This window comes from Podarcis cretensis, assembly GCF_951804945.1.
Source record: "Podarcis cretensis genome assembly, chromosome: 13".
In the NCBI taxonomy this organism is placed as follows: Eukaryota; Metazoa; Chordata; class Lepidosauria; order Squamata; family Lacertidae; genus Podarcis; species Podarcis cretensis.
In genome coordinates this window covers 8,838,288-8,854,495 of record NC_137182.1, presented here as the reverse complement: position 1 = coordinate 8,854,495, position 16,208 = coordinate 8,838,288, and the positions used below count along the sequence as shown (strand labels likewise).

Here is a 16,208-nt window from a genome sequence, read left to right as displayed (position 1 = left end):
GACTATATTCTGAAAAAGAAAAAAAATGAAAGAATTCCTTTTTTTTTTTAATAAATTTTTTATTAATTTCCAATTTTTAACAAACACAAAAACAACATAAAAACAAACACAAAAAAATCATAATTTCTTTACCTTATTTCCATAAACCTCTTTTCCCGGACTTCCCCATGCCTTCCCCTTTTTGCATCCTTTATTTTAACAATTGTTCAGCAACCCTTCTTAGCCAATCAAATATAAATTCATTCTCCTTTTCAATTTCACCCTAAACTAAACACAATTTACCGCTGCAATTCTACGTCTTCCTCTCCCTCAGCATTTTAGCACTCCTCAATTTTATAGTAGCTCTTAAGATATATTTTAAACCGGATTTTGCCGGTCATTTCTGCCAGTCCCATAAAGTCGATCACTTTCGCCTGCCATTCCTCCAGCGTGGGTAACTCTTGTGTCTTCCAATACTAAAAAATGAAAGAATTCCTACGTCCCACAAACAACATTTTAAATAAAAGCACACATTCTACTCATGTAGAAACACCAGGCAGGCCCCACAAATAACCCAGAGATGCATTTTAAATAAAAAGACACATTCCACTCATGTAAAAAACACGCTGATCCTCGGACCGTCCGCGGGCCGTATTGAGAAGGCGATTGGGCCGGATCCGGCCCCCGGGTCTTAGTTCGCCTACCCATGCCTTACTGCTTCGGAGAATTTCATCGTGCAATCATGAGGACTAGAAACAAATTAAAACCAGCCACGCAAAAAGTCGGGAGGAAGTTGAGAGCAGTTGCCGCCGCCCTACCAATCCGACGGGGCGCTTCCCGCCTTTCGCGCGCTGCTTCCTTCACACGTTCGCGTCAGTCACGCGTCGTTGAAAACACGCAGCGCCTGGCCCAGCGCCGGCCTACCTTGCCTGAGGCGGCGAGAAGGGAGGCCTCGGCCCTGTCAGGAGGCGGAGTGTTGGCGCCGGCTCCCGGATTGGCCTGCGAGGCGCCGCGGACCCGGCCTCCCTGCACCCGGGAAGGGCGCCGCGGGGCGGAGCGAGGCCTCGCCGGCTTCGGAGCTGCGCGGACGCCGCCGACGCTTCCTCCTTTTCCCTCAGAGCCCGGCCCGCCTTCCCCGCCGCTTCCCCTCAGGGCCGCGTGACGGGGCGGAGAGGCAGCCGTCGCCGCTGCCGCCGCCGGCGAGGAGGAGGAGGGTGTCGGGTGAGGAACCCGCCGAGGCCTCTGCGGCCAGGGAGGCCGGCCGGGCCTGCGCTTGGCCGAGGCTGGGCTGGAGGGGGCAGCCGGGGCGAGGGGACCTGTCCGACCCAGGAGGGGATGATATGATATGGGGGGGGTCGTCTTCACAGGCCTTAGCCCCCCCCCAGCCTGAACCTGGGACGGAAGGAATTAGAGAAGCCGTGGCGTGACATGGCACATGGCAATTTTTATTTTTGGGTTCGACGTGAATTCGGGTGGTGGGGAAAGGGGCAGCCCATGACTCGGTTAGCAAACCACCCCCCCCCAAAAAAAAAAAATTAAAATACACCTCCAGGTTTCAGTTTCTGTGATTACAGCCTCCTCCCCCCCAAAAACTCCCCCCCCAAAGCTTCAGCTTTTATAGTTGCATCCCCTCCTCAAATCCAGAATTCAGGGCCAGGTTTCAGTTTCTAGAATAATTACCCCTTCCTCCCCCCCCCCCCCGCCAAAAAGATGCAAAATTCAATGCCAGGTTTCAGCTTCTGGAATTATGTGCCACCTCTCTGAAAAGATCCAAAATTCAATGCCAGGTTTCAGCTTTTAGAATTACGTGCCCCCTCTCCAAAAAAACCCCAAAATTCAATGCCAGGTTTCAGCTTCTAGAATTACGTGCCCCCTCTCCAAAAAACCCAAAATTCAATGCCAGGTTTCAGCTTCTAGAATTACGTGCCCCCTCTCCAAAAAAACCCAAAATTCAATGCCAGGTTTCAGCTTCTAGAATTACGTGCCCCCTCTCCAAAAAAACCCCAAAATTCAATGCCAGGTTTCAGCTTCTAGAATTACGTGCCCCCTCTCCAAAAAAACCCAAAATTCAATGCCAGGTTTCAGCTTCTAGAATTACGTGCCCCCTCTCCAAAAAAACCCAAAATTCAATGCCAGGTTTCAGCTTCTAGAATTACGTGCCCCCTCTCCAAAAAACCCCAAAATTCAATGCCAGGTTTCAGCTTCTAGAATTACGTGCCCCCTCCCAAAAAATATCCAAAATTCAATGCCAGGTTTCAGCTTCTAGAATTACACCCCACCCCCTTTCAAATTAAGTATCAGCTTCCATAATTACAATACCACTAGAATTCAAAATTTTATGCCACATTCAACTTTCATAATTACCCTCCCTAATAATAATAATAATTCCATGCCATGTTTTATGGGCATAGCCAGGATTTATGTCACGGGACAGGCTTCATGTTGGGGGCCCCCCAAACCTCAGTTAAGTATTTTTATTGATTTACTTGATGGGGGGCAGCTGCTTCCCTGCCCCCTCGGCTGCGCCCATGCTATGTTTCAACTTCCATTAATACATGTGTTTGTCCTTAAGGAGCTAAAAAAAAAAACCCCACCCCAAACGCTTCATTGTTTCTGGAAGACAAGAAGTAAGAATAACTGGATGTGCAGAGTGTGTACCACTCTGTTGTTGAGACTTTCTCTTTTTCTCTCTCTCTCTGCATCAAAGACTGTGTGCACCTTGCGACAGAACTGTGAAATTTGGAGGCAGGTAAGGCTGCTGTATCTGTGCCTGAGTTGTTGCTCCAGGTTTGCTTTTCTGTTATTATTTCCATGGGCATATGTACAAGACAGTGACCGAAATGGAGGGGCTAGGCCAGGGATCAGCAAACTTTTTCACCAGGGGGCCGGTCCACTGTCCCTCAGACCTTGTGGGGTAGGCAACGGTAGGCCCGGGGGCCGGATGCAGCCCAATCGCCTTGTCAATCTGGCCCGTGGACGGTCCGGGAATCAGCGTGTTTATATTGCCCCTTTCAAGGTAAAAAATCGTGCTAGGGCTCCTTACAATTGTGTTAAGTAAGTATCAGGCTACTATTTCAGGAATCATCAGCATCATGGCCTCCTGGACTATTGGGCCGTATATGACTATCAGTTCGCCAGCATGCCAGACCCAAAAGTGACTAGGATGTGTTTCATAGTGATGGCCAGGTGCCTAGGCAGCTTCTCAGGCACTGGACAAGTTCATGGACAATAAGTCTCAACAGGGGCTATGCAGAATCTCCAAGATCAAAGAGTGACAGTGTGAGCTGCTGGGGAGCAGCAGTAAGGTAAAGGTAAAGGGACCCCTGACCATTAGGTCCAGCTGTAGCCAACTCGGAGGTTGCGGCGCTCATCTCGCTTTATTGGCTGAGGTAGCCAGCGTACAGCTTCCGGGTCATGTGGCCAGCATGACTAAGCAGCTTCTGGCGAACCAGAGCAGCGCACAGAAACGCCGTTTACCTTCCCGCCGGAGCGGTACCTATTTATCTGCTTGCACTTTGATGTGCTTTCGAACTGCTAGGTTGGCAGGAGCAGGGACCGAGCAATGGGAGCTCACCCTGTCGCGGGGATTCGAACTGCCAACCTTCTGATCGGCAAGTCCTAGGCTCTGTTGTTTAACCCACAGCGCCACCCGTGTCCCTCATTCAGAGCAGCAGTAGGGGATGGCCTTACGGAGCAGTAGTAGAGGATGGCTAATGTCTTCATACCCCACTTGTTAACTTCTGTAAGGTGTAGGGTTGGTTACTGTGGAAAATTGAATGCTGGACTCCATGGACCTTTGGCTTGAACTAGCAAGGCTCATCTTGTTTAACTATAATAATCTAATGGGGAGTGTCTAGGAATATTTGCATATATTCTATAATAAAAAAATAGTAAGAGCAGCATCAGTAACTTGAAACATAACCACGAGTCAAATGAAATCAAAATTATTTATGAAATCAATATTAAATATAGGTAACACTTAACTTCGAACAGGGAACCAACCATTCAAAAGATCCCCAAAGACAGCTGTGGGTCAAAGGAATAAGATCTGATCCTGGCTTGTGGTACTTCAAATAAAATAAATGAAAATAATAGCATAGGGTTTCTCAGAATTTCTGCAGGACTGGGCCACGATCAAATAGCCTACAAAGAAACAGTAAGAAATGGAAATAGTAGGAGACCTGTCCCCAGTTCTGCTAAATCCATGAGGTAGAATGATAATAAAACAATAATCATAATTATCTACCAGGATACATGTCCAAGAATAAAATATTTTTAGAACTGAGAGTACTCACTTATTTCAAAAGAAGATTCACCCCACCCCCAGTTCATTCAAAACGTAGTACAGAGCATTGACCAGGCCATGCAACAGCTCTTGGATGCCATTAGCTTTGCAACTTAATATTTCATTTTTGGTTAAACAAATACTGTCTTGTTTCAACGCAGACTTGAATGGGTCACAGAGATAAATTCTCTCTTGTTTGGAATGGAGAGAAAATGTCCATCTCATCTAAAGATCCAATCGGTGTTTATTAGAGTTTCACCCCTGCAAGACTCCATTGTCCAAAAATATAAGGCTTATGTCTCTATTTCTATGCTTTATGGCAGGAAGAATGACTAGTGCTTCTTAAAACCAACCTTTGATTGAAACAGGAAGTGGAGCTGTTTCTTCTGTGCAGCCCCTCAGAACTCAAAAACTGCCTGAAAAAGGACATAAGTAGCAGTTGATATGCGCTAAAGGCCTTCAAAGTATATGCTAGCAAGACCTGCAATGTTTTCACTTTTCCCAATATGTGTTTACAGAGGAATGCACACTGACTTGGGCCAGTCTCAGTTCTCTTTCTCACCCCCCCCCCAATATGTTTCAACAGCATATACAAGGTTGAAATGCATCCACATTTCTTAAAACACTGATTTTAGCAGACATACAATATTGGATTCTAATAAGTACTTATTAAAAGGATTATCTTTTGAAGCGAACCTAGGAGACTTGCAGGTGCTTAACGATTTAAAATCTGTTTATTTTTTAGTCCCTTAAAAGAAAGGTTTCTAAAAACTTGATGATTTTTTTCTGTTTTGCTAGAAACGATCAACAAGGAAAGGGTGCTCTTGCTAGTTCCTTACATTTGGCAGATACTGCATGGTAGCCATTGTCTCACTGTGCTCCATTCCCATTTCTAAATTTCTAACATTTGGGCCTCTTGTTTGTCTAGTATGGGTTATACTCCCTCCTTTAAGGGCAGCGACCATATCACCCCTGTTGTTGTATAGTCCAGTATTATTAAAATTCTTATTTCTGTACATATCTTTTCATGTATTAGCTCAGTTGGGAAAACAAAAGTGAATGAACTGTGTTGCTTTTTTGTTGGTGATCACACCTATCTTTTCTACTTCTAGTCCAAGCAAATATATCAGAATGGCAGCAGATTCTATGGAAATTGATGATGCTTTGTACAGGTAAGTAATTTAGCAACATAGTGAGGCATAGTAGATTCATAATAGTACTAATGATGGATTTGGCTTGCTTTGACCTTTAAAGCCCTAAATGGCCTCGGTCCAGTATACCTAAAGGAGCGTCTCCACCCCCATCGTTCTGCCCGGACACTGAGATCCAGCGCTGAGGGCCTTCTGGCAGTTCCCTCACTGCAAGAAGCCAAGTTACAGGGAACCAGGCAGAGGGCCTTCTCGGTAGTGGCGCCCTCCCTGTGGAACGCCCTCCCACCAGATGTCAAAGAGAACAACAACTATCAGACTTTTAGAAGACATCTGAAGGCAGCCCTATTTAGGGAAGCTTTTAATGTTTGATGTATTAGAGGATTTTAATATTTTTTTGGAAGCCGCCCAGAGTGGCTGGGGAAGCCCAGCCAGATGGGCGGGGTACAAATATATTATTATTATTATTATTATTATTATTATTATTATTATTATACAGGTAAGTAATTTAGCAACATAGTGAGGCATAGTAGATTCATAATAGTACTAATGATGGATTTGGCTTGTTTTCACTAAAGTTCAAATACTAGTGGTTCCTGATGTATGGAGCACAGCATAGCTGCCGTGATTATTGATCTTTAAAGGGGTTTAGCTATTGCCAACTTGCTATTTTACATACAGTTGAATAGTCTATATTGGCATAACTGAAAAGCCTTTGTTGCAGTGACTGAAGAGCAAATTCAAATAGCGTTTGGGAAATAGGTGCTGATTATATGATAACTGTCAAATCTCAGGCAAGTCTTTTGTACTGTGTTTAAAGAACAATGCATAATCTCATCTAAAACTATGTTTAAGGAAAGCCCTTAGTTATTTTCTGTACTTGACTTAAGTGGCATTTTCTTTAGATAGAATGTCTTTATCGTCATGTGCCGAAACAATGGCCTAGCTTGGAAATTGAAAATGGCAATGTTCTTGGCCAGCATCATAGATTACTTTTGCTGTAGTCCTCCACACAGACTGCTTGAATTCCATTTCATCTGCATGCAGGATTATAGCCTTTGGCTTAGTGCTCATGAGTAAGAATACAAAAGAAAGGCAAATGTTCTGAAAATCATGTTACTGCAGTATACATTTGTTGTATACTGTATGTTGAAAGTACCAGTGGTAATGCTTATTTTGTGTTGAAACTCTGTACCCTGCAGATAATAGGCAATATCCAAATTTTGCTATTTCATAGTGATTTCCTGATGTCCACTTGGATCCTCTTCGTTAAGTAGTCCCATTTGTAGAAGGGATCATGCCAATGAATAGTTATTTTATGGCTATTTACTCCTTTTTTCTTTTCTTAATTGCACATAGCCGGCAGAGGTATGTTCTTGGAGACACAGCAATGCAGAAGATGGCTCAGTCCCATGTGTTCCTGAGTGGAATGGGTGGGCTTGGAGTGGAGATAGGTAATTTAAGAAACACCATTTTTCTCCCTGTTGTATGTTAAAATGTGCATAAATTTATGTTGTACTAAGTTTTAAGTCTTTAATGAATGTTGTGTTGACTTCTGGATTTGTTTATATGGCTGATATCTTTGTTACAGATTATAATGAAAGTGGATTTGCATAGAATTTCTGTAGCTTCTCTTTTAACAGTTGTGTAATTCATAGGGATGGGATTGAGAAGGAATTACTGTTTTTCGAAGATCATGGAGCAGTTAAAAAACTGAACTATGGCCAAAGAGGCTTGATGAAAATTAATCTAATAAATTAACTTTATAATATTCATCTTTTTCAGCTAAGAACATAGTTCTTGCAGGAATAAAGGTAAGGAGATTGATTTTTTTCTAAGTAAATTTTGTTTTAAAATTATAATGTTTCCTCAAATAACTGATGATACTTTCGTAGATTTCAGTCATTACCATTTCCCGAGTGAAATGTTATTAACACAAGTTTCCTAAATGTGGCATGCCAACAGATTTGACTGTAGTGCTGGAGTGTCTAAGATGAAATACTGCATGTTTTCTGTGGGAAGAGTAGCTGTGCATGTGCCACCATCTAAGCACTGGCATGCTAGAGGATAGGGCTGTTCTCTGCTCTCCAAGAGGCATTATGGGTTTTTGTTTTCCATTGACTTAAAGAATTCCATCTTGATAGTTCTGCTTTAAAAAGAACTGAAATACATTGACTGTTTTTAGGCATTTTGGTTCTATTAGATGGCAACTAAAACTCTGGTAAAGGACCTCAAATATTATTTTAAAAAATCAATACCTGCAGCATACGGGATCTTTTTAAGCATTTAGGACTTGTCCATAAGCTACTTTTTGTATATGTGCTGGCATGGGACATGGGTGGCGCTGTGGGTTAAACCACAGAGCCTAGGGCTTGCCGATCAGAAGGTTGGCAGTTTGAATCCCAGTGACGGGGTGAGCTCCCGTTGCTCGGTCCCTGCTCCTGCCAACCTAGCAGTTCGAAAGCACCTCAAAGTGCAAGTAGATAAATAGGTACCACTCCAGCGGGAAGGTAAACGGCGTTTCCATGTGCTGCTCTGGTTTGCCAAAAGCAGCTTAGTCATGCTGGCCACATGACCCAGAAGCTGTAAGCCGGCTCCCTCGGCCAATAAAGCGAGATGAGCGCCGCAACCCCAGAGTCGGTCACCACTGGACCTAATGGTCAGGGGTCCTTTTACCTATATGTGCTGTCATGGGTAAAAAACACAATCGGAGATGTGAAGAGCAAGGACAGTCCAGAACAGAAGAAAATGGTCCTGTCTGGGGACAGTGGGAAGTGTTTGCTCTTCCAAAACTTCTGTGGAATTCAGTAATATCTTCTCAATATTCCTCAGCACCAGAAGTCTTCATTTAGGATTTCTGCATTTTAAATTTGGTCACTGCATTTCAGTGTCCTTTGTGGTGCTGAATGAATCCTCCCTCCGATGGTGCTTCACTACGTACTTTTGCAAATTATTTTTTGTTGCTGGATAACAGTGTCCCTTCACTGTAAAACAAATGAAATGTCTAGGTTGGCCCTATGCTATAAGCTTGATAAATTCACATGACTCGTAATCACAGTGTACAAAACCTTACATAATTGCCACTTTGAATATATTTTAATCTTGTATCCCTTATCCTTTCCGAAGGCTCTTACCATCCATGATACCAAGGAATGCAAGACATGGGATTTAGGGACAAACTTTTTTGTTCGTGAAGATGATGTTCTAAATTTAAGAAACAGGTGTGTGTACAATTCTTCACAAATACTGTGAGCTTTTAAAGGTTTTTGTCTGACTTTGTACCAGTTTTAAGTACATTATTATTATTATTATTATTATTATTATTATTATTAGTCACTTTCAGAGTCTGTGTTTTCAGAAAAAATGGATTGATTCCTGTTAGCTTTTTGCAACAGAGAAGCTGGAATTGCATTTATCTTTCATGGATTTTTTTTAAAAGAATGAGTACAATTATCCTGCAGAATTGTTGTATTCTTTTGTGTGAAGGAGTAAATCCACACCATTATCTGTGCTGAATAGATGATATGTGGGAGCCAAAGATAAACAGTAGCTACTGATTTTTTAGTTCTGCTATTTTACATTAGTAGTTTGTAACTAATATGGATCCCTTTTTCAGTTGAAAGCAATATCAAAGGAAAGCAATATGATACAAAATGCTTTAATCAATTTACTTTTACATATAATCTAGTACTTTTAAAAAACCCACAATACTATGATAAAATTATTTGTATTATAAACATTGTTTGACAGAATGATATGCTTAAATATGTGATCACCACTATATATGGTAAATAATATTTCCAGTTGATGGATGTTGTTTCAGCCTTGTGTTCTTTCTCTAGTGGCATCAATGTTGCAAATAGTTGGTTAACAACAACAAAAGTGTGACAGGGCATTTCAGGCTTTCATAGATTGAGAGTTGTATCCTTCAAGGATATTGTCCTCTGTTAAGATTCACTGCATTTCTGTGGGGAAAAAAACTTTCTGTGGGAAAATACAGCAGTGGAAAACTTTACAGCACACATAACTACAATATTTCCTCAGTGAAACATTTTCTTCAGTAGATAATGCATTTATACCTAAATTAGAGTGTGAAATATTTTTCAGAGGGACAAATTTGACTTCAACAAAGCTAAGTTCTGTGTGAAATCTGCAATTAAAATGATGGTCGGTGACAGATCACAGTTGCACATTTAACCTTTGTAGTTAACAGTTGAATCAGAAGCACAGGTGACTTAAGTAAAACCTTTGCTTAACCAGCTGATGTTGGCTAAGTTACCGTATTTTTCGCTCCATAGGGTGCACCTAGTTTTGGGAGGAGGAAAACAAGAAAAAATTATTCTGAATCCCAGAAGCCAGAACAGCAAGAGGGATCTGGCTTCTGGGATACCGTGTGGCTGTTCTGGCTTCTGGGATAACCACGCCAAGCCTCTTCAGGGCAGCGGGATGAAGGCTCCCCCTGCCCGAAGAGGCTGCGCAGGGCTAAGGCAGAAGCCAGGACAGGTGCATCGCTGAAGGGGCACTGCCCCTTCAGCAAAGCTGGAGAAGGAACAGAAGGAGACCCTTCTGTTCCTCCTCCGGCTTCGCATGACAGGCGCGTCGCTCAAGGGGTGCTGCGCCTTCTCTCTCTCTGTGTAGCGCCTCTCCTTCACAGGAGAGGCGCTGCGCAGAGAGGGAGAAGGTGCAGCGCCCTTCAGCGAAGCTGGAGAAGGAACAGAAATAGACCCCTCTGTTCTTCCTCGGGCGTCGCTGCGAAGCAGGAGGAGGAACAGAAGGAGTCCCTTCTGTTCCTCCTCCAGCTTCTCTGGACAGGCGCGTCGCTGCAAAGCGGGAGGAGGAACAGAAGGAGTCCCTTCTGTTCCTCCTCCGGCTTCGCATGACAGGCGCGTCACTCAAGGGGCGCTGTGCAGTTCTCTCTCTCTGTGCAGCGCCCTTCAGCGAAGCTGGAGAAGGAACAGAAGGAGACCCTTCTGTTCCTCCTCCGGCTTCCAGGTCAGGCGCGTCGCTGCGAAGCCAAGGAGCCTGCATTCGCTCCATAGGACGCACACACATTTCCCCTTCATTTTTGGAGGGGGAAAAGTGCGTCCTATAGAGTGAAAAATACGGTAGATCAGCTTGGCCAATGATGATGGGAGTTATAGTCCAAGAACCTGTGGAGCACCCCACTTTGGTTGCCCCTTGGTAAAATCATTTCCTCATTGAAACATTTTCTTCAGTAGATAATGCTGAACTCTAAATCATTAGAGTTTTCAAAATCATGTGATCGAAGTTACATACATACATACAGTCAGACAGACAGAGTTCACACAGTTTTATAAATAACTGGTTGTCTGGTAGGTAATAACTCAACCAGGTAGGGATGTTTTCCTAATTTGGATGATTGGTACTTTTCAACCGTCCAGAAAGTTGGTGTACTAATCATGGCTAACTTGAACATTTATGTTAGCAGGTGCTCTGGTAATGTTTGGTGCCATATTTGAAAGGTTGAACTTAAAAGTATAACCTATTGATAATGCAACTGAAAAATGTATTTCAGAGGTGAGGCATCCCTTCATCACATTGCAGAGCTGAACCCATATGTCCAGGTGATGTCATCAACTGCCCCTTTAAATGAAGTTACAGACATCTCTTTCCTCAGACAGTACCAGGTATGTGGCATGTATTTGAAACATCTGTCCTCTTTTCAGGGGTCTGCAAATTTTGGCTGTTTGTGGTAGGCAATCATTATTTTATGACTACTCCTGACTTTCCTTAACGTTCCCAGAGTCCCTTTGCAAATACAAAATACTTGAGAAAGGGGTGGGTTCACTATCTCACTTTGTTGGGAGGGATTTGAAGATACTTAAAGGTAGAAACAAGAGAACCCACCCCATCTCCATCTTGCAGAGGACTTGCAGGTGGTGGTGGATGAGTGGAATAATTCTTTCACTTCATGGGGTAGTCTGAAGGCATTTAGAGGCAAGAGGAATTTTTGTAGCTTTTGCATGGGCACAAACTGAGATACTAACCCTTCCCTCAAGTCCTGTAGCTGCACCTTGGTTGAGTAGAATAAGCGAAGCACCTGTCCAGGTGGGAGAGAGATACCAAGGCTAAGAGAAGCTGGAATGCTTGTTCTGATGGCTCATAGTTCAGTGTCAGAAATGTGGAAATCCTTGTGGCTGTGGCTATATAACAGGCTTCCTCAACCTTGGCCGTCCAAATGTTTTTGGCCTACAACTCCCATGATCCCTAGCTAGCAGGACCAGTGGTCAGAGATGATGGGAATTGTAGTCTCAAAAACATCTGGAGACCTGGTGTTGATGAAGCCTGCTATATAACTTACCATTTGAAGAAACTTGAATATTTGACTAGTAAGTTCATTGCCTTTGATAACTTAGAATTTATCTCTGGGATTTTTCTTTCAAAAGTGTGTCATAGTAACTGAGATGAAGCTGTCACTGCAGAAGAAGATAAATGACTTTTGCCGTGCGCAACACCCACCTATTAAGGTAATGCAAAGCAGTGAGAATGTAATATATTGACCAAAAATGGCCGTGCCCATTACTTCTGAGAACTTCTCCATATCTGTTACAAGGCTAAATTATTTCCATGCAGACACTTTTATAACTTGCTGTTCCTTGTTCTGTTCCTGGATATGCCTGTGCCAAATGCCCATGAAGAACTAAGTTATTAGTTTCCTCCTAGAGGTTGGAACCCTTTAGAGTACAGTAGAGCTGAGTAGTGAGAACAAAATGAAGGTATATGAGGAGTTTCCAGCTGCATGTATGTTGAGTATATGGAATCCAGGTGCCGGGCACTTAGAGGTCACACAGCTCCAGACATTTCTGAATGATATTGCTCACATTAATTTATTTTAATCCAGTTTCAGGCTGAAGTTCAGTAAGAAACAGGTTCCATTGTGTTGACATAGAAGTAGGCAGTGTGACCCTGTTGATTCTCTTGGATCCCCTCAGCAGCATTCCATACTGTCAGGAAACTGCCATCGGAACCAAGGGGGGTGGTGAGGCTCCAAAAGGATGCTGGAGAGGGAACCAGCAAGGAGAGAAAGGAAGCCTCCGCTGGGGAAGGAAATAGACGTGACGCCAGGGAGAAAGGGGAGTCTGAGGGAACTTCAGAGAGAAGGCTCCAGGACTGTTCCAGCGAGACCAGTGGGGAGAGCACGGGACCTCCTCTGGGGACGCCCACTCTGCGCAGAAAGGTTTCGCGCAGAGAAGGCAGGTGGCGATTGGGTGTGAAAGAACTTCTATGTTGGAAGAAATTCAGGAAACGCCCACTGACGGATTCTGCCAGTGATTGAGACAGTCACGGTGTACTGACTGTCCAGCCTGGGGAAAGTTTTAACCAAACTACTCAGCTCGGAGCAGTTTGCGACTTACGCACAAGCAACCCCATACCCCATTACACATACCACTGACCATGGTATTGTTCTGGACCAACTCGCTGAATTGCTGGGTTTGGTATTCAGTTGGTTGGGAGCTCATATAAGCTAAAGCTCCCAGGCAATATAGTGGTAATTTGTGGGTGGTTTGTTTGACCTGGGATGTGATTTGATCCTGTTCTGATTAGGGTTACATTCCCTCTGAAAGATCAGGCTTGTCTTTGGAGACCCAAGTGGCTTTGGTGGCAGAAACTTCCTTTCAACACACCTAAGCCTAATCTGCCAGCTCCAATCCCTCCTGGACAGAGAGTTTCTGTCCACAGTTAATCCGTGCTATGGGAGCATCTTGTTTAAATTGCTGCAGTTTGCTGTATGTGTGTCTGCTATTGTTGGAAGCTACAGTTAGTGCAAAATAAATAAGCTAGAATGCTCATATGCCCAGTCAGCAAATCTCATCAGTTTTAAAATAACTATACTAACTCCCAGTCAGTTTTTGGGCACAGTTCAAAGTGCTGATTTAAACTTTTATAGAGCTCCTAAGTGGCTGAGGACCTTGGTACCTAAAGGATAATCTCCTTCACCATGAACCAGCCACCTTTTATCAAGTGGCTGGAATGCTGTATTAAAATCCTTATACAAAAAGAAACCCCATGGTTTTTGGGGACCACACCAGGTAATATGCTGGACAGAGCAGAATAATGGGCTGGTGGAGAATAAACCCACAAGGCACATCATTCACTTAAAAATAAATTTATTTAAGGAAATTGGGATTTATATGGCATTTAAAATTAAGGGAAGAAAACATAAAATAGCAAAATACATAATTTAGAAACGACAAGCTTGTTTAGGCATGTTATCCTTCATTTGACTCTATCTAGCAGATGTAATGGCTACCAGGCTTCTTCAAATCTTATGTAATCTTTTTGTAAAAATAGAGAGAGCTCTGTTATTCTGAGGTAAAGAGGCAAGGAGAAGCAGAAAGTTATACGCCATGGTAAATTCACAACAACTGGAAGTTTTCCAGACAAAGGCAACCTTTACTTTTGAATTGTCCATTTTTTCTCCTTGTAATCAAAAACTGATCCAGTCAGGATAAGCAAAAAATTGCTTTTTAGTCAATGAAAGAAAGGGTTGGTAACTTTTTGACTCTTGGAAGAGGAAGCAGATAAAATTTTCACACCTCATGCAAATGCAAGGAAGAGATCTTGATTATATGTCCTCAAATATATACCGTATTTTTCGCCCTATAGGACACACTTTTTCCCCTCCAAAAATGAAGGGGAAATGTGTGTGCGTCCTTTGGGGTGAATGCAGGCTTTCGCTGAAGCCTGGAGAGCGAGAGGGGTCGGTGCGCACCGACCCCTCTCGCTCTCCAGGCTTCAGGAAGCTATCCCCCCAGCCCGGCAAGCTCCCAGAGTGATGCCGAAGCTGCGCTCTGGGACCCGTTCTGGGGTCGGGGGAAGCTCGGGCTTCCCCCGCCCCAGCCCCGCGCCTGGGGGGGGGGGATAATTTTTTTCCCCTTTATCCCCCCCCCCAAAATCTAGATGCGTCCTATGGGCCGGTGTGTCCTATAGGGTGAAAAATACGGTACTTTAGTACCTTTATGAGGTGGAGCTTTCCCTACAGGAAATTGTATACATAATGCAGTCAAACCAATGTTTGGGAAGGACGAATGATTCGGGGGAAATCATCTTACATTTTATCTCTTTGCTTTGAATCAAGATTGTGAAATTTATTTAACTTACTTGTCTTTCGTATAGTTTATAAGTGCAGATGTATACGGGATATGGGCACGTCTGTTTTGTGACTTTGGTGATGAATTTGAAGTCCTGGACACCACAGGTGAAGAGCCAAAAGAAATCTTCATTTCGAACATATCTCAGGTGAGAACGATAGCAAGCTTTACTATATCAGTCCAGTTTGAGAGTCCAGTATATTCTGAGGAAGCTAGTGTGGTGGGGTCTAATTAGCCCCAAAGTTTTTAAACTTAAAAAAGTATGCCATCAATGTGCCATTAGCTTGCGTATAACATAACTATAGGAACTACCCAAGTGTAGCTGCAATAATTCATGAATTGTGAATTATGTGTTACAGAACTTGCAACTGTAGCACATGCTACTCTGGCAGCATAGACACAATTACCGCTTTTCTCAAGTGCATGAATTGGGCAAGTGAAAAGGGTATATGAGGCAAATCATTACTGTGATTTTATTTTGTTGTATCATCAACAGAGAAAACACATACCCTTTTCTTGGTGCCAGAAGTGACTGTCCCTACCAGTTCTGTGACTCCCTTTCTTGATACCCCAGAACTATGTACGCTATGACTCAAACCCAGGGCTTCATCTACACTGCTAAGAATATACTTTTTGGGTGGGTTCAGCTCAGAAACTATACAGGCATTTAAATAGGTACTGTCTATTGTATTTGAAAAATAACAGTACACCTTTGGCTTCTGGTCATTTATTCGGAAATACAGGTAGTGGGCATCTGGTCATAGATGTCCACATCACCTTTAGTTTTATGTATAATAAAGAACTGTTTCAGGTTTGGGTGTCCGAGGTTGTTGCATCTTTATGGATTGAAGAAAGGAGAATATTTGTCCTTTTAAATATGTAACTTAAAAGAGTGAAACTTTTTGAAAATGAAAAACAATGCTATTGCCAGTTTAGATTCTGCCACACAAGTGAATTTTTGGCAGTATCTATGCTGCAGTTGCAATGATTTTCAATCTGTGTATTTGTATGAGCCAAGAGAATGTTTGTGTGGCAACGTCTAGCAATCGGTTCTTCCCCCTACTAATTTTTGTTGTGTTACAATTTCAGTCCAATCCTGGTATTGTCACTTGCCTTGATAATAACCCTCATAAGCTTGAAACGGGACAGTTTGTAACTTTCCGGGAAGTTAATGGAATGCAGTGTTTAAATGGATCCACACATCAAATAACTGGTAAGCCATGTTTTGTATAGCTTTGCTGCTTGTGCGAAGCCACTGTTTTCCAAACTGATAGAAATGCATTTTCCTTTCATGTTGTTCTGCTGTGTGCGCTGCCTTAACTCTGTTGCTGCCAGTTCACAACATTGTTGTTCAGCATTGCTCCATAGTTGGGAGACATGGCGTGAAACTCTCTGTAGAAATGCCTGCGTCAAATCTTGAACTCGGGCTTTTAAATAGAGGGCAGAACTTCAGCAACTTGCTTAAGCTTCTCCCCATGACTAACAGGAGTTAAATACAGTGGTACCTCGGGTTAAGTACTTACCGTATTTTCCCCCTATAAGACACACTTTTCCCCCTCCAAAAATGAAGGGGAAATGTGTGTGCGTCTTATGGGGCGAATGCAGGCTCCTTGGCTTCAGCGATAGCAACGTGAAGCCTCCGAAGCCTGCGCTCCAGAGGCTTTGCGTTGCTTCCGCTGAAGC

General features: G+C 43.2%; 1 protein-coding gene across 1 annotated transcript in view; it reads left to right on the top strand.

The window, feature by feature from the left end:
• Positions 1-1,071: 1,071 nt before the first annotated feature.
• The window catches only part of UBA6 (ubiquitin like modifier activating enzyme 6), a 45,083-nt gene continuing 29,946 nt past the window's right edge, over positions 1,072-16,208 (top strand). The window contains exons 1-10 of the mRNA XM_079949360.1: positions 1,072-1,200; positions 2,687-2,728; positions 5,377-5,436; positions 6,772-6,866; positions 7,198-7,226; positions 8,539-8,633; positions 10,949-11,060; positions 11,820-11,900; positions 14,551-14,673; positions 15,615-15,738. Of these exons, the coding sequence (XP_079805486.1) occupies positions 5,396-5,436; positions 6,772-6,866; positions 7,198-7,226; positions 8,539-8,633; positions 10,949-11,060; positions 11,820-11,900; positions 14,551-14,673; positions 15,615-15,738 (700 nt within the window). The 5' untranslated portion in view covers positions 1,072-1,200; positions 2,687-2,728; positions 5,377-5,395. The remainder of the gene's footprint in view (positions 1,201-2,686; positions 2,729-5,376; positions 5,437-6,771; positions 6,867-7,197; positions 7,227-8,538; positions 8,634-10,948; positions 11,061-11,819; positions 11,901-14,550; positions 14,674-15,614; positions 15,739-16,208) is intronic.